Source organism: Nicotiana sylvestris, chromosome 7 (assembly GCF_000393655.2).
Source record: "Nicotiana sylvestris chromosome 7, ASM39365v2, whole genome shotgun sequence".
In the NCBI taxonomy this organism is placed as follows: Eukaryota; Viridiplantae; Streptophyta; class Magnoliopsida; order Solanales; family Solanaceae; genus Nicotiana; species Nicotiana sylvestris.
Window position 1 is genome coordinate 84,170,447 of NC_091063.1, and position 24,209 is coordinate 84,194,655.

The following is a 24,209-nucleotide window of genomic DNA, read 5'->3' on the forward strand; positions in this document are numbered from 1 at the left end:
AAGCCAACTATAAAGACTTTAAGGTATATCTGTCGTGTCCCCGAACCTCGGAGTCCCTATCTATTCTTCCCCATATCAAACGCTTCTTGTATTTTCTTCTTTTATTAGACTCTGGGGTATGGGAGTACTGTTTCTTTCTTTAGCTTGTGACTTAATGCATTCCGAATTTTGGGAGAGTTCATGCACCTGTCGAAAGTGATTATTGTATTTGTCGAGCGGTATCTCATTTTCTTGTTTAAATTTACCTGTTAGTTGATAGATTTTATGTTTTCGTTTCATTTTTCGCAAATGATAGACTTACCTAGTCGTAGAGACTAGGTGCCGTCACGATAGTTCACAGAGGGAGAATTTGGGTCGTGACAAATGTGATATCACACAATTCATAAACATTAAGTTTAACAATCATATTTTCAGTATTCATTTAATACATTCTTCATAATCAAATAATTCTTTTAAATTATTCTTATTTCAACTATTTATCAAGAATTACTAAATATCTTTGTCTTTATTTAATCACTAATGATTCTCATTTTTATTTGTTTTAACAAGTTATATCTATGGATCAATCAAATGCTATGGGCAAGAGTTAAAGTTTTCAAATTAATGACCATGATCAGAGCAGAACAGAGGATATTAGAAATAAACCCAAAGACATGTATACCTCCTTGGCCACCTCAAAAACAAAAAAGAACCAATCGAAAAGCTCCTCAAAAGAAATATAGTGATCAAGGGTTAGTGCTGGTATCATTTTACTAAAATTGAAGAAAATGAACCAGTTAAAGCTACACGTAATTATTATAAAAAAAGAACTTGCTCCTTCAGGGAGAAATGGCACTTCAAATGTGTGAAGCCATATGGATCTGTGTAAATTATATCCTTATAAAATAGATAAAAATAAAAAATCTATAACTGATTTTGCCACCAAAGGTGAAAAGGGTGATAGTAAAGAAACTAGCAAATCAAGACCATTTAACATAGAAAAAGTTAGAAACGCATTGGCTGCCATGATTATTATTGATGAGTTGCCCTTTAAGATTATAGAAGGGGAAGGTTTTCAGATATCTAGTAAAGTACTTGAACCTAGATTCATAATCCATTCGAGAAATACAATTGTAAGAGATTGTTTGGAGCTTTACGTAAAAGATAAAGTCACATTGAAAAAATTAATTTAAAAGCATCGTTTGTGCCTTACCACAAACACTTGGACATCAATTTAAAATCTTAATTATATGTGTCTTACAATATATTTGATTGACAACGATTGGTTGTACCAAAAGAGAATTTAATCTTTCAGCTCATTGAGAGCCATGCAGGACGGATTACTGGCAATTCTATTGAGGAATTTAATTGGGGAATTGAAAGTGTTTTTATAGTGACGGTAGATAATGCAAGTTCAAACGATACTTATCTTGATTACTTGATGAAGTATGTAAAGTGGAAAAATTCAATTTTAGAAAATAAATACATGCATGTTAAATGTGCTGCCCATATTAATTTAATTGTCAAAGAAGGCTTAGCTGAGCAAAATAAGGCTATAATTCGAATTCGAAATGCAACTAGATAAGTGCGGTCTTCTCCTATCAAATACAGTTTATTTAAGAAATGTGTTGAAAAAGAGAAAATTTCTTATAAACAACTTGTTTGTCTTGATGTTGATACGAGATGGAATTCCACATATAAGATGTTGGAACATGTTGAGAAATTTGAGAAAGCTTCTATAAGGATAAAATTAGACGATCCAAGTTATAAAAAGTACTTTGATAGGGGTTAAAATGAAATGATGGATGACAGGAAAGATGCAAAATATAACAAGGAAAAGGATAAAAAAAACTATTGAATTTTTTTAGATCAATGATGTTGGTAATTCTTGTGAAGAAGCGAAAATGGGAAAAAGAAGCATGTAAATAAGAAGAAGAAAAAAAGAGATAAAAAACTATTAGACCTCTTAGGTATGACGATTTTCAAGCTGCAAGATGCTTTGCGAAGTTTTTAAAGTTATTTTATAATACGACATTAAAGTTTCCTAGCTCATTGTATACTTCTAACACATTGTTTTTCGTGAATTGATTGCTATTCATTTTGTAATTGAGTCTCTTTTTGTTCATGAAGATGATGACATGAGAAATATAGCATTGACAATAATGGAGAAATTTCATAAATATTTGTCTTTTAATAATATGACCAATTATTTGTTGTTTGTTGTTATTGTTTTGGATCCATGTTACAAGTTAAATTATGTGAAATTTTGCTTTGGTGAGATGTTGTAACGATTCGATTGATCGCTTTGAGATTTAGCGTCCCATTCAGTAGCTTAAGGTCTCGAGCGGCTTCGTATCATGTATATGACTTGTGTGTATGGTCCAGTTCGATTTTCGGATGATTCGGGATAAATTTGGGAGAATAATTCTTGAGAAGCTTAAGTGAAAAGAGTTGATCGGACTTGACTTCTGTATAGAAGACTCCGGAATGGTATTATGATGATTCCAATAGCTTCGTTTGGACTTAGGCGTGTGTCCGAATTTGTATTTGGAGGTCCATAGGTTGATTTGATGCATTTGGTAAAAATTAGAAAGTTCAAGGTTTGGAAGATTAAGAGGTTTGATCGGGAGTTAATTTTGTGGATATCGGGCTCGAATTGCAATTGAGAGAGTTGGAATAGCTCTGTTATGTCAATTGGAACTTACATTCAAAGTTTGAGGTTATTCCTGATTGAATTGATATGATTCGATGCGAGTTGTAGAAGTTGAAAGTTCCTAAGTTCGATTTGGGATGTGATTCGTAGTTTTGATATTTATTGATGTGATTTGGGGCCTCGAATAGATCTGCGTTATATTTCAAAACTGGGTGGTATGTTCGGACGGGATCCCGGGGCCCCAGAGTATGTTTCGGATAGGCTACGGGCCATTATCTTTCTATTTTGGACTATTGATTTGTTGTTATCTGTCATTCTTCTTCGCGATCACGATGAATCAATCGTGTGTGCGTTGTGTTCTGAGGAAGATGGCATTTTTTGCGGTCGCGAAACGGAGACCGAGTTCGCGTGGCTTTGAGGATTTTTGTCTTCGTGTTCGCATTGGGGTATACGCGATCACGTATAAGGAATTGGAAGGGGGCATCAGGAATTTGCTCTCCGTGTTCGTAAGATGTGGAATGTGTTCGCGATGTTTGCTGGGGATTGAGTTCCGCGTTCGCAACTGTATGCATGCGTTCGCGAAGGGTTAATTTTGGCAGCTTGTATTTTTGTACTTCGCGATCGCAAAGAGGAACATTTGGGCAGAATATAAAAGTCCTCTATTTCGAGGGTTATGATACTTTTATCACTTTTGGGGTTAGAGAGCTCGGTTTTGGGCGATTTTGAAAGTGATTTCCATGTTTTGTATTGGGGTAAGTGTTCTTCACCTGTATTAAATTTTATATCGTGATTTCATCTTTATTTTTATCATTAAATTAGTAATTCGAGTTGGAGAAAATTGGGGATTTTCATAAAAAAGTTCTAAAGTATAAAATGAGGATTTGAAGGCCGATTTGATGTCGAAATTTTGGTATGGTTGGACTCGTTATGGAATGAGTGATTGGATTTTGTAAGTTTGATCGGATTCTTAGGCGCGTACCCGGTTGAGTAAGGCACCAGATGCCCATCGTGACCCTCCGATTTGGATCGTGACACGTTCTATCTTTTATTGTTATGTTTGCTCTTATATGCTTTATTTTAAATTGTTACCACTTTTATCATTATGTGATTTTTTTTATTGTTGAGTTACTCTTAGTTAAGATTGTTGTTGCGTGATATTCTTTTATTGCCAAGTTATTCTCAGAAAGCATTTAGGCGTAGTACTAGTTCGTTTCATCCCTTTCAATATTAGCCTAATTCATACATTGGAATCCGAAGTTGCCACTTCATGGAAATACTTTCACTATCGAGTTATCCTTAACAAATAATTGGAATTGAGGTCATTGAAAGTCATTAATCTATTTTAATTGAAGTTGTGTTTAAAGGGGGTGTTGTTCTTTGTTGAGTTATTTTTCCGTTCATTTTGATGTTATTGAGATTTTATACACATTGTGTTTGAGCTATTTGTTGTGAAAATGGTGATATAGTTGGATCTTTGGAAAGGTTTTGTCCCATGGGAACTTGTGGTACGAGTTGATATGTCGTGAAGTTGTGATGTTAGCACATGTGAATTTTTATGTGATTTGATTGTTGTTATGCGGAGTATAAGAATGGCATTTCACCGGCATTGTTATGCAGGGCATAAGGGTGGCATCTCACTGTTGTTGAATGTACGAAGTGATACAGGTGGCTATTATATTATTATCCGGACGGAGAGATAAGGGTGGCTGTTATACAGAGTGATACGGGTTGCTATCAGATCGATACAGGTGGCTGATGATATTGTCAGGGCAGAGTGATATGGTGGCTATCGTAGATATAATAGTGGCAATGTACAGGGATGATGTGTGATGGCTTGGGCACATTGCGCTGGAAATTTTCATGTGATGGTTTGCTTTTCCTTGTGTGTGTCATACAACTTACCTGACTTATTACATTGCTTCGATGAGCTATTCGATGTCTTTGAAATTACTTGTTGACTTGGGTTGCAGTAGTACACTCGCACAAGCATACATCATAGCATGCCACTTATACTAGCTCGGAAATATGGAATTTGATATTTATTGATCATGCCCATGCATTCTTATATTATCTGTTTCATGTGATTGTGAGCTTGTGACCATGCTGTCACGACTCAATTCTATTATAGGCCGTGATGGCGCCCAATGTTATCGATAGGCAAGCCAACAATGAACTAACTCTGTGATCCTTTGCTTTAAAGATTTAAAATAATTGATCTTTAAGTTGTGCATAAATAAGAAGTAAGATTTTTAATAAAATGATAGATAGAGTTTTAAAAGCGAGTGAAACAAGTTAAATAACCCAAAACCATTAAGTGTCTACTAGCATAAATCATCAATGCCCGGTGTCACAAGTGTATGGGCTACTAGTAGAATATATAAAAGAATACTACTCTATTGTCTGAAATAGAATAGACAGAAAAATATGCAAAAGGAAGACTTTGGCTGCTGCAGAACGGGCTCCGAAGGCAGCTCACCGTGTAGTCTCGTAGGAGTGATCAATTGTGCGCGTCGGACTGATATCCAGATGCACCTGCCTCAAATCCTGCACATTAAGTGCAGAAGTTTAGTATGAGTATATAAAAAATATGTACCGAGTAAGTATCCAGTCTAACCTCGAAGAAGTAGTGACGAGGGATCGACTTTGACACTTACTATGGGCTAATAAAAAATGTCATAAATTACAGCTAAGCATGGATTACATAAATATTGCTGAAAACTCCATACCAGAAAATGATAAACAATCCTCTCGCTAATAGTAAATTTCAAGTTTATTTCCATCATTTAACAATTTATATATCACAATGAAGCAATATCGATGATGAATAGTTTCAAAGATTCATTATACACAATTATGCCGAGGTCGTACGGTCCGATCCATCATAAAAATATTTAAATTGTGCAATGTCGAGGGTCGAACGACACGAACCATAGATGTATCTATCTTCTACCGAGGCGTTCAGCCCGCTCCACAAGAAGAGAAAATACATTGAAACATCTTATTCAAGTTTTTATTAAGGGGCAATTATTCAAAGGAAACCAATTATCATCAACGGTACAGTAAATGAAGTTTAGGCTTTTACAATTCCTTTTTCAAGTTCCAACATGATTTAAGCAATTAAATTAGCAAGTAGGGTGCAAACATCGCAAGTATAACATGATTTGGGTACTAGACTACTCGGACATAAGCATAATTAGTAGCTACGTACGGACTCCCATCACATCGTGTGTACATAGCTCCCACAAATAGAAGCACATATTAGTTCAATTCACATATGGAGTTAATTCCCTCTTACAAGGTTAAAAAAGAGACTTACCTCATCTTAAAGCTTACTTTCCGGCCCTAAATTCACTCTAAAGCCTCAACTCGGTGCCGAACAATCCAAAACTAGTCAAATGGTAAATAAATTAATCATTACGTGCTCAAAAGTTCATATTCCAAGTATTAAAGTGATTACCCAACCCCAAATATAGGATTCCTAAAATTTACCTCCGGGCCCACGTACCCGGATTCCGAAAATTTTCGAAGAAAGTTGTTACCCATAACCTCGTGAACTCAAATATATGATTTTCACTAAATTTCATAACAAATTTCGTGGTTAAATCTTATTTTTATCACAACCCTAGGTTCTTCCTCTAACCCATAAATTCCACAAATTTACATGTTAAAATCTACCCATAATCTATGTCTTAAACTAATATTGTGTAGAAGTTACTTACCTTAAAATGGTAGATGAAAACCTCTCTCAAGAAGCTCCAAAATCGCCCTAAAAGTGAGAGAAATGGGTTAGAAATGGTTTAAGTTCCGTATTAATTGAAACCTTCTACCAAGTGATTTGCGCTTCAGTGGCTCAGTAGCCGCATCTGCGGAAAGGCCTCGCAGATGCGGTCCTTCCCCTCAGCCGTCTCCCTCGCTACTGCGGTGCATATGTTGCAACTGCGATCCCAGTCCGCTCCTGCGATGGCCTTCTTCGCACCTGCGGCGCCATAGTAGTGGCACTTGCCTTGCCTCTACGGTCATTGGGCAGCCCACAATGGGTCGCTTCTACGAGCTCGCACCTCGGTTGACCAAGCGCAGGTGCGATTACAACAGCAGCTAGGAGCTTCAACTGTTGCTCCCAATTTCCAACTTGGTCTGAGCCTTGACGATTAACACCTAGGGCCCCCGAGGCCCCACCCGAACATACCAACAAGTTTGAAATTATAAAATGGATTCGCTCGAACTCTTAGAACGCACAAAGCAACATCAACTATGAATCCCACCCCAAACCAATTGAATTAAGAATATGAACTTCAAGTTCTTCAATTTACTCCCAATGTGCCGAAATGTAATTAAACTACTCGGAATGACACCAAATTTTGTGTGTCAGTCTTAAATGATATTATGAAACTATTCCCGGTCTCGAAATCCCATTTAGACCTCAATATCACCAAAACCTACTCCAAACCAAATTTAAAGAACTTCAAAAACCTTCAAAGAATCAACTTTCACTATTAGGCACCAAAACACTTCCGGGTCATCCAAAATCTGATACGAACATATGAACAAGTCCAAAATCATCATACGAACCTATTGGAACTGTCAAATCCTGATTCCAAAGTCGTTTGCTTAAAATGTTGATCAAAGTCAAACTTAGCCCTTTTTAGCCAACTTTAAGGAACCAAGTGTTCTGATTTCAACCTGAACTCTTCCAAATCTCGAACTAAGCATCCCCGCAAGTCATAAAACAGTAATAGCACCTACGGGAAGTCTTATTTAGGGGAATGGGGTTCTAGAAAGCAAAATGACTGATTGAGTTGTTACATTAACCATCTCTTAAACAAACGTTCGTCCTCGCACGAGTTTAGAATCATACCTGGAGTACTGAATAAGTGTGGATATCTGCTCCGCATGTCCTCCTCGGACTCCCGGGTCGCTTTTTCAAGTGGTTGTCCCTCTACTGAACCTTTACCGCGGAAATCCTCTTGGATCTCAATTGGCAAACCTGCCTATCAACAATGGCAACTAGCTCCTCCTCATAACCTAGTCTCTCATCTAACTGAATCGTGTTGAAGTCTAACACATGTGACAAGTCAGCATGATACCTCCAAAGCATAGACACGTGGAAAATCGGATGAACTTCCGATAGGATGTGAGGTAAAGCAAGCTCATAAGAAACTCCCCAACTCGTCTCAACACCTGAAATGAGCCTATAAACCTTGAGCTTAACCTTCCCTTCTTCCCGAACCTCATGATCCCCTTCATCGGTAAGACTTTCAAGAGAACCTTCTTGCCCACCATAAATGATAAATCACGTGCGTTCTGATCTGCATAACTCTTCTGTCTGGACTGTGCCGTGCGAAGTTGCTCCTGAATCAACTTTACCTTTTCTAAGGCATCCTTCACCAAATCAGTACCATATAACTTAGCCTCGCTGGGCTCAAACCACTCGATGGGAGAACGACATCGCCGACCATATAAAGCCTCAAATGAAGCCATCTCAATATTGGACTGATAACTGTTGTTGTAAGCAAACTCGGTCAAAGGTAATAATCGATCCCACTGCCCTCCAAAGTCAATCACACATGCTCTGAGCATGTCCTCCAAGATCTAAACTGTTTGCTCCGACTGCTCGTTGGTCTGTTGATGAAATGTTGTACTAAGCTCTACATGGGCCCCCAACTCACTCTGTAATGATCTCTAGATATACGAAGTAAACTGAGGGCCTCTATCTGTTATGATGGAAACATGCACACTATGCAACCGAACTATCTCCTCAATGTAAATCTTGGCAACCTCTTTGAAGTATACGTAGTCACAACTGGAATGAAGTGTGCCGACTTGATCAACCTATCAACAATAACCCAAACTGCATCAAACTTCTACAAGGTCCGTGGCACCCCAACTATGAAGTCCATAGTAATGTGCTCCCATTTCTACTCTGGTACAGTCATCTTTTGAAGTAGGCCACCTGGCCTCTGGTGCTCATACTTAACCTGCTGGCAATTTAGGCATCTAGATACATACTTAACTATGTCTTTCTTCATCCTCCGCCACCAATAATGTTGTCTCAGGCCGTGATACATCATCGTAGCACCTGGATGAATGGAATACCGAGAACTGTGTACCTCTTCTAGAATCTTCTCCCTCAAGCCATCGACATTAGGAACATATAGATAACCCTGGAGTCGTAGAACACCATCCTCGCCGACAGAAACCTCCTTGGCACCACCTTGTAGTACCGTTTCTCTGAGAACCATCAAATGCAGATCAACAAACTGTCGAGCCTTGATCTGCTCCAATAGTAAAGACTTGGCAACGACGCATGCAAGAACTTAGTTGGGCTCTGAAGTATCCAACCTCACGAGTCTGTTAGCCAAGGACTAAATGTCCAAAGCTAGTAGTCTCTCTTCTACTGAAATGAATGCCAAACTACCCATACTATCTGCCTTTCTACTCAAGGCATCCGCAACTACATTTGCCTTTCCCGAATGGTAAAGAATGGTGATGTCATAGTCCTTCAGTAAATAAAGTCATCTGCACTGTCTCAAATTAAGATTCCTTTGCTTGAACAAATGTTCCAAGCTGTAATGATTAGTGTAAACCTAATAGGACACCCCATGAGGATTATGCCTCTAGATCTTTAGAGCATGAAAAATCACTGCCAACTCCAAATCGTGCACAGGGTAGTTCTTCTCGTGGATCTCCAGCTGACGTGAAGCATATGCAATAACTCGCCCCTCCTACATTAATACACAACCCAAACTGGCACATGAAGCGTCACAATACACAGTATACATCCTCGAACCGGAAGGCAACACTAGAACTGGTGTTGTAGTCAAAACTATCTTGAGCTTCTGAAAGCTCGCCTCATAGTCATCAGACCAACGGAACAGAGCACCCTTCTGGGTCAATCTAGTCAAAGGTGCTGCAATAGATGAGAGGCCCTCCACAAACCTACGATAATAACCTGCTAACCCTAAGAAGCTCCTGATCTCGGTCGCCAAAGTGGGACGAGGTCAAATCTGAATTACCTCAATCTTCTTGGGATCCACCTTAATACCCTCGTCTGATATAACATGCCCCAAGAATGCTACAGAATCTAGCCAAAACTCACACTTTGAGAACTTAACATATAGATTCTGTTCCCGCAATGTCTGAAGCACCACTCTCAAGTGTTGCGCGTGCTCCTCCATGCTGCGCGAGTAGATCAAAATGTCATCAATGAAGAAAATGATAAACGAATTAATATATGGTCTGAACACCATGTTCATCAAATCTATAAATGTCGTTGAGGCTTTAGTCAAGCCGATAGACATCACTACAAACTCATAATGGTCATATCTAGTATGGAAAGCAATCTTCGGGACATCCGAGTCCTGAATCTTCAACTGGTGGTACCCCGATCTCAAGTCGATCTTAGAGAACACCCTAGCACCCTACAACTGGTCAAACAAATCATCAATATGCGACAACAGGTACTTGTTCTTAATGGTAACTTCTGGCGGTAATCAATGCACATCCACATAGTCCCATCTTTCTTCTTCACAAATAACACTGGTGCACCCCAAGATGATACACTTGGTCTGACGAACCCCTTTGCTAGAAACTCCTCAAGTTGTTCCTTCAACTCCTTTAACTCTTTCGGAGCCATATGTTATGGTGGGATAGATATAGGTTGGGTACATGGAGACAAGTCAATACAGGAATTGATATCACGATTTGGTGGCATGCCTGGAAGGTCAGAAGGAAACACATCAGAGAACTCCCAGACTACTCGCACTGAATAATCACCGGAGTCTCTGTGGTAGTATCCCGAACATAAGCTAGATAAGCCAAACAACCCTTCTCAATCATATGTCGAGCCTTCAGAAAAGAGATAACCCGACTAGATGTACTGACAGACAAAACCTTCCACTCTAATCTCAGCAACTCTGGCATCGCTAAGGTAATAGTCTTGGCATGGAAATCAAGGATGACATGATATAGGGATAGCCAGTCCATGCCCAGGATGACCTCAAAGTCGGTCATATCAAGTAGTAGAAGATCCGCTCTAGTCTTGTATCAACAGAATGTGACCACACATGACCGATAGATCTGATCCACAACAACAGAATTGCCCACATGAGTGGACACATAAACAGGAGTACCCAATGACTCGCGAGGAATATTTAGGAAATGAGCAAATAAAGACGACACATATTAATAGGTAGACCATGGGTCAAATAATACTGAAGCATCCTTACTACAGACAGAAATAATACCTATGATTACGGCATCTGAGGCCACCGCATCTGGTCTAGCTAGAAAAACATAGAACCTAGCTGAGGCGCTGACTGGCTAGACCCTACCTGACTGGGTTGTAGCTGGCTGGCCTCCACCTGCCTGGCCTCCACCTCTAAGACGGCCCCTACCCACCTGCCCTCCGCCTCTAGGCGGTCGGATAGCTGGTGCTACAATAATGGTCTGTTGGCCCTGCTGTACTACCTTGCCCCGAAGCCTGGGACAGAACCTCCGCACATGACTGAAATCTCTGCACTCAAAAAAACCTCTCGGTATGGTGATCTGCTAGTCTAAAGTCTGACCTTAATGGCCTGAGTACCCACTGGAAGAACCCTGAATGGCTGGTGGGTGGTAAGAACTCTCTGGCATGGAACTGAAACAAGCACTTGAAGAACCCTGATGGCCTGAGTACCCACTAGAGAACCCTATATAGCTGGTGGGCGGTAAGAACTCTCAGGCATGGCACTGAAATAGGGTCGTAGTAGAGCACCCCGAGGAAGTGGTGGTGCTGGATATGTGGGCCTGCTAGGCTGACTCCTCCCAAACTAACCTCTGCCCCCAGCCGGGGCATCCCTAAACTCCCCGCAATAACGGACCCGCTTATCCCGCTGCATCTGCTCTCTACCCCTCTTATGGTAACCCTCGATCCTCCTAGCTATCTCCACTACTAGATGATAAGAAGTCCCCATCTCAACCTCCCAGGCCATAGTGGCCTGAATACTTGAGTGCAACCTAGCAACAAACCTCCGCACTTTCCCTGCGTCTATAGGAAGTATCATAAGTGCATGGCGAGATAACTCAGATAACCTCGCCTCATAGTCAATCACTAACATCTGACCCTGATGGAGCTACTCAAACTGAAACCGCAACTCTTGCCTCTGGGAGGGTGGAATATACATATCCAAGAAAAGGCGTGTAAATTGATCCCAAGTCATAGGAGGATAACCTGCTGGTCTGCCGAGAAGATGCGACCGCCACCACCTACGGGCCCTGCCCTCCAGCTGGAAAGTAGTAAAATCCACCCCATGGGACTCCAATATCTTTATGTTGTGCAGTCTGTCCCTGCACCAACCAATGAAGTCTTAGAGATCCTCATGTCGCTCACCCCCGTAGACAGGACGATGTAGCCTAGTTCATCTGTCTAATAGCTTTTGCAGCTCGCCGATCGTAGCTGGTCTGGGATCAGGTACGGCTGCTATTACTGGCTGGGCCTCGCCGACAGGTTGTGTGCCCAGGGTTTGATATACAACAGTTGCATACCCATGAGCTTGAGTAGTAGGGTCTGTGCTCCCCCCTCCCGCTTGAGATGTGGCTGGGTCTGCTGGAAATAAATCAACATGGGTCATAGTATCCATGAATCGCATCATACAGCCCATAACCTCCTAAAAGCCCAGTGCGGACATGAAATCTACCAGGGTTGGATCTGCTGCAGGCACCTCGCCCTGCTCCTTAATGATGGGATCCTCCACTAGATCCAATGGTGGTGCAACTGGGGCAACTCTGAGGCGTCCTCGTCCCCTACCTCGGGCTGGTGCCCTCCCCCGGCCTCTGCCTCGACCTCTAGTAACAGGAGGAGCAGCCCCTCCTGGGTCAGGAATGTCCGTCGTGCGCGTTCTCACCATCTGTGAGAGAAAAAAAACTTAGTACACCATCAACTGTACGATAGGAGATGAATAAAGAGTAGTTTCCTAACACCCTATAGCCTCTCGAAGATAAGTACGGACGTCTCCATACCGATTCACAAGATCTATTAGGCCTGCCCATAACTTGTGAGACCTACGTGAACCTAGTGCTCTGATACAATGTTGTTACAACCCAATTCTACTATAGGCCGTGATGGCGCCCAACGTTATCTCTAGGCAAGCCAACAATGAACTAACTCTGTGATCCTTTATTTTAAAGAATTAAAATAGTTGATTTTTAAGTTGGGCATAAATAAGAAGTAAGATTTTTAATAAAATGATAGATAAAGTTTTAAAAGCAAGTGAAACAAGTTAAATAACCCAAAATCATTAAGTGTCTACTAGCATAAATCACCAAGACCTGATGTCACAAGTGTATGAGCTACTAGTAGAATATACAAAAGAATACTACTCTACTGTCTGAAATGGAATAGAAAGAAAAATATGCAAAAGAAGGACTCCGGCTGCTACAGAACGGGCTCCGAAGGCAGCTCACCGTGTAGTCTCGTAGGAGTGATCAAGTGTGCACGTCAGACTGATATCCAGATGCACCTGCCTCAGATCTTGCACGTTAAGTGCAGAAGTGTAGTATGAGTACATAAAAAATATGTACCGAGTAAGTATCCAGTCTAACCTCGAAGAAGTAGTGACGAGTGTGAACACCTAATTTTTGACAACATTTAATTTTTTCTCACTTTTTTTATCTAAATATTTTAGGGGGTTTTAACCTACTATTATTTTAGCTTTATTATACTTTTTATTATAGGATAAAAATACAAAAAAAAAAAATTAAAAGTTGAATTATCACTATTAATATTTTTTTTTATTTTTTTTTATAAAACAAAATCCGAAAATATTATTTTTTTTTAAGACAAAAAAAATTTCGGGAATGAAATAAGAAAAAGGGAAGTATTGAATAAAAAAAATATAAAAGTAAAAATAGGTAGAATTCTCTTTTAAAAAAAGTAAAAGAATGTAGAAAGTTAAAAAAAATAAAAAGTTTTGTGAAAATTTTAAAAAATTAAAAAGTAAAAGAAGGTTGGATTAAAAAATAAATATAAAGGTATCTAAAAATTTAAATTTTTTTAAAGTAAATGAAAGTAGCATTTTTAAAAGAAAAAGGAAAAGAAAGTGGTTTGTTTTTTTAAAGAAAAGTTAAATAAAGTGAGATTCTCTTTTAAAAAAATAAAAAGTGGGATTTTAAATAAGATAAAAGTAATTAAAGTTGGAATTTTAAAAATAAAAGTAAATAAAGGTGGGATTTCTTTTTCTAAAAAAATAAAAGCAATTTGTAAATGGGATTTCTTTTAATTAAAAAATAAATAAATAATAAAAAAACAAATCTGTAAAATTTCAAAATTTTTACTATAGATAGAATAGAAAATTTAGGAAGAAGGGGGTTCAAAAAAAGAGGAAAAAATAGATAGAGAGAAGAAAACAAGAGGGGGCGGAGAGAGCGGTATACACTCGATATACACTCTGGATACACTAGATATACAGGGGCAGAGAGCTAAGAAAACATTCTGAAAATACTGGGAAAAAAAACTGCAATTTAGTGTTTCACTGATTTTTATTTTTGGTTTTTAATTTCGAATTGACTGAAACCATCTTCCATATACTGTTTCATTGAACTATCTGGGGTTAATAGCTGGATTAAAATTGGGACTGTTTTGTTGCTGCTGGTGATTGCTGTTGTTTTTACTTTTGATCTCACCCCCTTTTGACTTTCATTTCCAGGTACACGTTTTAAAGCTCTCAAATTTAATGGAAAGGAAGTAAAGAGTTGTTGGAATGGATTTCTGAATTTTCCCTGTTTCTTTGTGTTTAATTTAATGTATAAGCAGTAGTTCACTTGGTATTTCATAGTATGTATTAGAATGACTTTGGAATGCATAAACTGGACTGATTGAATCTATTTCTACAAACATGTGAACATCAATTGTAATTAATCTTAGTTGGTGATTACTAGTTATGAAATATACTGTATTTAATTCTTTTTCAGTAGTCGTGAAATAGTTTCAAATATTTTATGTCACAAAACAGGTTCAAATAGTTTATGGAAATCAGCATATTGGTTTAATAGGTCTAATTCTGAAATTGTGAGTTCACTTGAGTAAATAACATTATTTTAAATAGCAATGTAAATAATGTTAGTAACTAATGTTAGTTCTCAAATGTTAGTGATTAATGTTAGCCTGATGTCAGTTTTTAAGCATTGATGCATTTTTCAACAAGTCATAAAAAGAGTTCAAAAAATGGCTTTGTATTACACATAGTTAATTCCATTAGTCCAATTCATCTAATAAAGCTAAAGTTGAATTGGATCGAAATGGTAGCTGGTTTGTTAATATTTACAACGGCAGGCGGCGGATCTTAAGTTAGGTAGTGGGTTCAAACTAGAAGGTGTTTCCTTTTGTTTGGACCCGGACTTGAACTTGAAGCCCGAACTTTTAATGCTAATTGATTAGGATTTTTCTTTATTCTTAGAGACAAATAAATAGAAAATCATAGTCGCTTTAGGATATCCTTGAATAAAAATGAGATGAGCCTCGCCAAATAAAAATGCAACTTTGCGGGGCCCTCAATAAATGGGTTAAATAAAATATTTAGAATTCGGGACGGGCCGTTTAGTAAATTTTACGGCTTTCCCCAAAATAATAATGTGTTAGTCTCTTTAGGCGCGTATTTTAATAACACTACCTCCCTAAACTTGGGTGCACATTTATGTGATCCAAATCCAATTCTCAACGGAGTCAAGATGTGTCAACAACCACGGGTACATTGATGTGACGTGGTTCGAGACATGCTTTTACGACGTTACAATTCTCTTTTAAAATAATAATAAAGCGGTAAAAAGTTAAAATTTGCAGATAGGTTCAACATGTATTAAAATCAGATAAATAAGTCGAATATGACAGTTGAGCGACCGTGCTAGAACCACGGAACTCGGGAATGGCCAACACCTTCTCCCGTGTTAACATAATTCCTTACTCGGATTTCTAGTTCGCGGACTGTAATACAGAGTCGATCTTTTTCTCGATTCGGGATTTAACCGGTGACTTGGGACACCATAAATCTCCCAAGTGGCGACTCTGAATCTTTAAATAAAATCCCGTTTCGATTTTTCCTTTAATTGGAAAAACTCCTCTGCGCCCCTGCGGGCGCGGATAAAAAGGAGGTGTGACAACGAGGGGTCGACTTTGACACTTACTATGGGCTAATAATAAAATGTCATAAATTACAGCTAAGCATGGATTACATAAATATAGTTGAAAACTCCATAACAGGAAATAATAAACAATCCTCTCACTAATAGTAAATTTCAAGTTTATTTCCATCATTTAACAATTTATATATCAAGCCAATGAAGCAATATCAATTATGAATAGTTTCAAAGATTCATTATACGTGCCGAGGTCGTACGGTCCGATCCAGCATAAAGATATTTAAATTGTGCACTGTCGAGGGTCGAACGACACGAACCATAGATGCATTTATCTTCTACCAAGGCGTTCGGCCCGCTCCATAAGAAGAGAAAATGCATTGAAACGTCTGATTCAAGTTTTATTAAAAGGAAATTATTCAAAGAAATACCAATTATCATCAACGGTCTAGTAAATGAAGTTTAGGCTTTTACAATTCACTTTTCAAGTTCCAACATGATTTAAGAAATTAAATTAGCAAGTAGGGTGCAAACATCGCAAGTATAACATGATTTGGGTCCTAGACTACTCGGACATAAGCATAATTAGTAGCTACATACGGACTCTCATCATCTCGTGTGTACGTAGCCGCCACAAATAGAAGTACATATTAATTCAATTCACATCTGTGGTTAATTCGCTCTTACAAGGTTAGAAAAGAGACTTACCTCGTCTCAAAGCTTACTTTCCGGCCCCAACTTCACTCTAAAGCCTCAACTTGGTGCCGAACAATCCAAAACTAGTCAAATGGTATAAAAATTAATCATTACGTGCTCAAAAGTTCGTATTCCAACTATTAAAGTGATTACCCAATCCCAAATATAGGATTCCTAAAATTTACCCCCAGGCCCACGTGCCCGGATTCTGGAAATTTTCGAAGAAAGTTGTTACCCATAACCTCGTGAACTCAAATATATAATTTTTACTAAATTCCATAACAAATTTCGTGGTTAAATCTTATTTTTATCACAACCCTAGGTTTTTTCTCTAACCCCTAAATTCCACAAATGTAACGACCCGGCCAGTCGTTTCATGAGTTACCGCTCTGTTTTCCCTATTTCTGCTTCTTTATGTGTTGTTCAATTGTATTATGTGGTATCAGGCTGGTTGGTCCGGGTTCGAAGTGGTTTTGGAGAGGAATGAGACACTTAGTCTCATTTAAGTAAGCTTGAGTTGAAAAAGTCAATCGGATGTTGACTTATGTGTAGAAGGTATCGGAAGTGTTTCTGAACAAATGCTGGGGAAAAAGAAAGAAAAGAACTTATTTAAATGATATAACCGATCCCAACGATCATGTCGTGCATTCTGGATTAATCAACCCAGTCTATTCATATCAATCAATTTTTTGGACGGCCTCATCCTGCTGGGGATAAACAGGCATTCAACTCTTTGCTAACTGCGAATCCTCCCTGCCAATCTTGTCTTGTCGCCTCACAGTGCCCTTCGAGGGTTTTTCACTAATAAGACTCTCTCATTTCTCTCAACTCTCGACGCCTTATGATGCTTGTGAAGGTTTTCACCGATAAGACTCTCTCGTTTTATTTCTCTCAACTTACGTCGCCTTATGGTGCCTGTGGAGGTTTTCACCGATAAGACTCTCTCATTTTATTTTATTTTTCAGTTGGGGATTGGAGTGCTGCCGATATGATTCTCTCTGCTGGGGATTCTTTTTGGCTATCAATTCATTTCCAGTTCATGATCCTCTTCTCTGCTGGGGATCGGGGTGTTATCCCCGACTTCTGTGTGCATGACTTGGCACTTCTCGGATACTGATCGGGAGGTCTTTTTGGACATCAATATGGGTTTTCGTGTATGGCTAAAGAAAAGGGGTATCAAGAGTTCAAAATAATTTTGATGGGTAAAACAGTACAACTCTTGGAATCAAACTTTCTTTCTAAAATTACAAACACAAACTTTTACCCCAATTTTTCTTGCTTGGGGATTTTTATTTTTTGTTACACTATGACCGAGCCGTGAGGCGCCTACGTATCCTTTTTGAGGAATCAGGTCAAACGTAGTTCCCAATTCCTTTGTTTTTCTTGTGACTTTTGTTGTTTTATATTTTTATTTTCTTTTTTTTTTTCATTTTCAATACTGATTCCGAAAGAGGGGTATGAAAGAATAAATAAGGCTCAAAAGGGGAAGCAAAGGTTAAAGTGTTTGGATAGAAGAAAGAATTGCCTTCGTCATTTCATTCTCCGATAAATGCCAAGTACAAACAAACAACAATTACAATTACAAGAAATCATACATAATATCTCTTAACTGCGTCAGAATTGATAGCCATGTCGACGCATTTCCCTTCGATATCTGTTAAACATAAAGCGCCATTGGGCTTGCTCTGTTCAGATTGCGATAATCAACACACACCCTGATTTTTCCATCTTTTTGGCACTGGCACCACATTAGCCAACCAATCAGGATATCGAGTGACCCGAATAACCTTAACATTCAGCTGTTTTGTTACTTCTTCCTTAATCTTCACACTCATGTCGGTTTTGAACTTCCTCAATTTTGCTTGACGGGAGAAAATACCGGGTCAGTGGGCAATTTGTGAACCACTAGATTGGTTCTTAAACCCGGCATGTCGTCGTATGACCATGCAAAAATGTCTTTGAATTTAATAAATGCTTTGATTAGTTCTTCCCTGATGTTTGGTTCAATGTGGACGCTTATCTTAGCTTCCCTGATATCATCCGCATCCCCTAAATTGACGACTTCCGTGTCATTTGAGTTGGGCTTGGGTTTTTTTTTCAAATTGGCTCAACTCTCTGTTAATTTCTTCGAAGGCTTCATCCTCATCGTATTCCGACTCATCATCACAATCTTGTACTATAAGTTCGAAATGAGATTGATTTTTTTTAGACTAGGTTGAAGATCCGTCGTGCATGCCATGTCATTAGAACCAGTATAAAGCGAATTGTTCAGAAGAGAAAAAGAAGAAGAAAAATTAAAACAAAATAAGGAATGAAGAAAAAAACTTTCACTTTATTAAAATACGGGATAGCAAGGTTTCACACTTTGACGAGCACAAAAAGAAATCTGGATTACAACCCTGGAATAATCCAGAAAACAAGAAAGAAAATCAGAGCCCACTACCAAGACTCCCTTCGGATAGGAAGAGAAGTAATCATCCAATTGTTGATTTTTGCTTTCAGTCCCACAAACTGTACATCCGCCTTGCTGGACCCTTCCCCCATCACCATAACTGGCTTGTCATGCACACACTGCACCACTGCTTTTCCACTGGTCGGTTTTTCTTTCGAACTATTTTCACTTGCACGGATCACTTTCTAGTTCTTAGTTCCATTAATTTATATAGTTCTTTGATAGTCTTAGGGTGTGTTTGGTATAACGGAAAATGTTTTCGTGAAAAATATTTTCCAAGAAAATATTTTTTTGAAAAACAAGTAATAATCTTATTTATTTTCCGGTGTTTGGTATGCAAATTAAGGAAAATAACTTCTCAAGAGTATTCATAAATAATTTAGATACAATAAATATGAAGCCATACTTTCGAACCAATAACCTTCCGAACCCATAAATTTCATAAACTTACGAACCGCTAAACTTTGAAAACCTCGAACTTTCAAACCCAAACTTTATAATTTCTAAACCCGAAAACTTTCAAACACATAAACCTCCGATCTCATAAATTTGGAACTTGTAAAATTTTGAACCTGTAAACTAAAAGATGAAAAAACTAAAATTGAAAATGTATTTTAAAAAAAATATTTTTTCGGGGGGAGGGGGGGAGAGAGAGGGCAGGGGCGGGGCGCGCGGGAGGGGTTGTGCAGAAGAACGAAAAAAAAATTTGAAATTACAAAAAAAAAAGTAAAAAAAAATTTGGGTGGGGAAGTGAGGGGGTCAATTTGGGGGGGGGGGGAGGGGCAGAAAAATGAAAAAACAGGTTAATTTAAAATTAAAATAAAATAATTTTTTTTTGCGGGTGGGGGGGAGGGTATTAGGGTGGGTGGTAACGAAAAAAAAAAGCTTTTTTGGAGAGAGGGTGTGGGGTGGGTTGGTGAGGTGTGAGGAATAGGGTGGGGAAGGTTGAGAAGGAGTTTTAGAAAATATTTTCCTTTCTTTTGATAAGGAAAACATTTTCCTTCAATTGGAGGAAAATGAGTTCATAAGGAAAATATTTTCCAGAATATTTGAGCCGACCAAACATGAAAAAATTGGAAAATATTTTTCAGAAAACACTTTCATTCATACCAAACACACCCTTAATGCTAAAGTACTTTATAGAAAAAATAGATAGAAGCTTTGTTTCATGGTGCAAACAGTTTTTTCTATTATATTCATATATGTTGTGGGTATTATGAAGTGTCTGAAGGCAAATGACACCATAAAAACTTATGAGTAAGTTCTATTTCACATAGAAATTAGCTTGATCACATGCTCAGGTGCAACTTCTTTCAAGGATACTTTTATTGATATGACTATGCAAAAACTTTAGTAAATTCTTAGAAAGAAACATTTACAGTAAACTGCTGTTAGTATAAGTTTTACTTTGAGTTTTGCAACTTATATGGAATTTGTTACATGTTTGGAGCACCATCTTCCATACATATTTTAGATTACGTAATGCGCAATTTTTACGGATAAATTCTAATGTTCTTAATCAGAAGTCATGTAAAATACCATGGTACATTTTGCATCAATTTTCATGGTTACGAGCCGTCTAGAACCATACCAGTCTTATAAGTTATATGATCATGAGAATTGTGTACTGTGTGCATTATATTAAAGCTTGTTACTATTTTAGACAGGGAATAGGGACATTCTAATGATAGTGCATTTTTAAATGACAATTTTAAAAAAATACCGAAAATTTACTGAATTGTACAAAGAGAAATCGAGAAGATAGAGACGATTTTAAAAAGTCTAATTTTAGTAACAGTAAAGTAACCGAAATATTAGTATGGAATAATTTTTGAAAAATAACCAACAGAATTGTACGATTGACACCCCTAATCTCAGCCATAACTAGTTTTATGAGTTCAACTCGTTACCTTAATTTCGCATTGCTAGTAAATTTTGGATGTGCTATAAATAAGAATTGTACTGTTGTGGCTTTCCTTATGTGTATACTTTTGGTTTTTGCAATATTCTAGGAGTTAAGGATAAAACACTGTAATTGTCAAATTTTGGTCTTTATTAAGAGAAATGTATACTTTTAGCCGATAATCGTTCGATAATTGCTTACTCGATACCAAATCGTTCGATATCTTATCAGTTAACTTGAAGATTAGTACATTTAAAAGTTAACTAGTATCTATGAACGTGTGTTGCACGTTAATAATGACACGTGATGATTTAAACATTTAAATCATCTAAAAGTCGGAGAATATTATTAAATTAGCGTAATACGTGAATTCAAAATGAAAGGACATCATCAGAACTTACACAAATGATTAATTTAGTCATGTTAGTTAGATAATTACGTATTATAATTTAAAAATATTTGGTGTGATGGTATCTTACTAAACGCTTTTTTGTAGATGATTTTTTTTATGTATCTTTCCTTCTAATGCTTTGGTTGCTTTGACATAACCAAAACTCTTATTGTCGATATTGATATTCCTCTTGAAAGTGCAACATATAGTTGATCGTGCAAGAAAATATATTTCAATAAATATAGTCCAATATTTAAGATGTTTGTCATTGTGCTTTATTTGTTATAATTGCAATATATAAATATACCAAAAATTATTTTCTCACAACTTTAAAAGGATATTCTTTAGTTTCGGAAGATGAAAATTGAATTCGGGGATAAAAATCTACTCAGAAGCACATTGACCAATATCATAATTTTTGCATGTATGACGTTATTATCAAAACTTCTATATACCATCTATGTGCTATTACATAAGCTAATCGGCAGAGCTAAATTTTTCAGTAACATGACGGTCATATATTTTTTCAAAATCAATTTATATGCAACGGAAGATCAGTTTTAACTTAGTCTATTATATATATGGCGGCACTAACATGCGTAAGAAAAAATAAACTTGACAACAAACCTGTGTGGTAGAAGGTCATTTGGTATTAAAGTATTTTAAGTATTCTTCTTGGTTATAATTATTTGTACCATCTTCTGCTGAGTCAAAAACTGAAAAATATTTTATTTTTACCATAAAATTTTACAATCAACCTTTTATTTAGTTGATCAACATATTCATTTATGCTAGCTAAGATATCTTTTTAATTTCTATCATACAATTTGCAAAAATTGCGTTTTAATCTAATGATAGAAATATTTCCCTTATTAAATGCACTATTATTGCCATTGGGATTGATAATCAAGTGTTGAAGAATTAAATCATCTTTTATTAGATGCTCTTCTTCGTTTCCAACACGAAGCAAGAACTCACTAAATACTGGATCTGTTCTTACTTTATATTTCTTGTCAATTAAAATTTTTTCTTTTGAGGCCATAAGTGGGGTTGTGCATCGGTCAGAACGGATTTATCAAATTTTGGATTGTAAATTCGGATTTTGGATTTTATAAAATGCAATCGGAATCCAATCCGAATTAAATTAGATCGAATCGAATTTTAAAGTTTGGACTGAATAAATATTTCAGATTTTTGGATCGGATTGTACGCCTTGTTAAGGCTACTAATAATCTAATTAGCTACAATATTTTTTTAAGGCTATTGCTATTCACCATTCTATTAAATTGAAAGGAATCAAATATTTTTCATAGCAATAGACAAAAACAAAAGTTTCATAGCAAAATAAAATAAGCTGAAATTCTGAACAAATATCTAATAAAGAAAAGGCGTCGTTGTTTGTTGATAGGAAAGAGAGACTGAGAATGAGAGATACATAGGTAAGACTTAATAGAAGCAGACAGAGCAATCTGAAGAGAAGTTAGAGAGAGACTTCGATATAAACTAAGAAAAGAAGAGTTTAAAGAGAGGCGAATGAAATGAGAAGACTTAACCCTGAAATGTAAGTCTAATATTTATATATGTCCATATAATTCATATTTCGGATTGGATTGGATTAAGATTATATGAATCCGAATCCGATCGGAATATCCGAATTTTAAAAAAACCTAACACATGTCCGATTGAATATTCGAAATTCGAAAATCTGAATAGGGTGGATCGGTTCGGATTCTCGAATATCTAATCCAAATGCACAACTCTAGGCATAAGTATAATTTTGGCAAGCTAGTTTTTACCGTCTCTGCTTTCGTCGAGTTTGGAACGATTTGTAGTACTTGACAGAAATCACCTTCCAAACCATTAATTTTTCACGAACGGTTCATTGATATTCAATATAGCTCCAAAACTCTGGGCAATTATTTCGATCATTTGACACTTAGCCATAAACACTTCATCCCATATTATCAATTTTGCTTTTCTTATAAATTTAGCACCATTGTTTTGCTTTGATATATTTGTGATGGTTATTTTAGTTGTTTGAAGAGGTATATCAAATCTAAAATGAGTGGCCTCATAATAAAATCGTTGCTAGTACACCATTTGTTATTATTGCTAACAATATCATGCCTTTTGATTTGACATTTACAAGTAATTCATGAAATAAAAATATTATTTCGATTTCACCGGAGGCATCTACAATGGATAATCCCGCTATACCATAGTAGACGCTTTAAAATATAGTCTTGAAAACTTGTTCTTGTTCAGAATTTAGCTTTGATTGTGCTTTAACAGATAGTTGTATGGCCGTTTGATTCTTAATACGATACTAACCTTTTTTACTTTATGATATGATTTTTTCAGATCTCTAACACTCTTTTTATGTAATGAATTTATGTACCCTAAGATCTTTTTTTTAATTTTAAAAATAATTTTACTCATATGATGAATTTAAAAATTAATTGAATTGGATTCTCTTGCTAAACAATTGATTGAAAGATAAAATTATTTGGTCTTAATATAAAAAATAATTTTTTTATGTTAACTCAGATTCTTACTGTTAGTTCATCTCTTATTTTTAAGATTTAATCTTAATTATAAGTTTATCCACCAAAAAATTTATTTTCAAGGAGTAAAAAGATCGATCTGACATTCTATTTTTAGATCTTTATGTTTGTAGAATGATTAGTGGTATTGACTCTTATAAAATATTTTTCATTCTCTTTCTCACACATTTATAATCTTAGATATTTTCTTAGTTGTTATTTAATAATTAGGTATATTTTTCAATATTATACGAAAAATTAATTAAAAAATATATTATTTGAGTAGAAAAATAGTTCAAATATAATATAAAAATATATTATGGGGATATTTTTTCTCAATTTTAACGCTTTATGCAATCTATTTAATGTTAGTTTTATTTTTTCTTGGTATTGGATATTATGGAGTGGTAATGTACTGCAAATATGGAGGATTCTTATGAAATTGATTTTATTAAACTTTCCTACATATTTTTAATAATAATTTA

The 24,209-nt window shown here is 36.7% G+C and overlaps 1 protein-coding gene across 1 annotated transcript; it reads right to left on the reverse strand.

Moving 5' to 3' along the window:
• Positions 1–7,568: 7,568 nt before the first annotated feature.
• LOC138873381 (uncharacterized) lies at positions 7,569–10,265 on the reverse strand. The gene is made up of 6 exons (XM_070151849.1): positions 10,111–10,265; positions 9,646–9,808; positions 8,560–8,904; positions 8,322–8,461; positions 7,997–8,129; positions 7,569–7,670 (listed from the first exon to the last, which is right to left on the reverse strand). The coding sequence occupies exons 1-6, from the start codon at positions 10,263–10,265 to the stop codon at positions 7,569–7,571; spliced, it is 1,038 nt and encodes a 345-aa protein (XP_070007950.1).
• Between the last annotated feature and the right edge of the window lie 13,944 nt (positions 10,266–24,209).

Coding starts and splice junctions, on each gene's coding strand:
- LOC138873381 (XM_070151849.1), bottom strand. CDS start 10,265: ATGGCTCCGAAAGAGTTAAAGGAGTTGAAGGAACAACTTGAGGAGTTT. Junction 9,809..10,110: donor TGCATTGATTACCGCCAGAA/GTTACCATTAAG, acceptor CTACTCGCGCAG/CATGGAGGAGCACGCGCAAC. Junction 8,130..8,321: donor AGAGGCCCTCAGTTTACTTC/GTATATCTAGAG, acceptor TTACAACAACAG/TTATCAGTCCAATATTGAGA.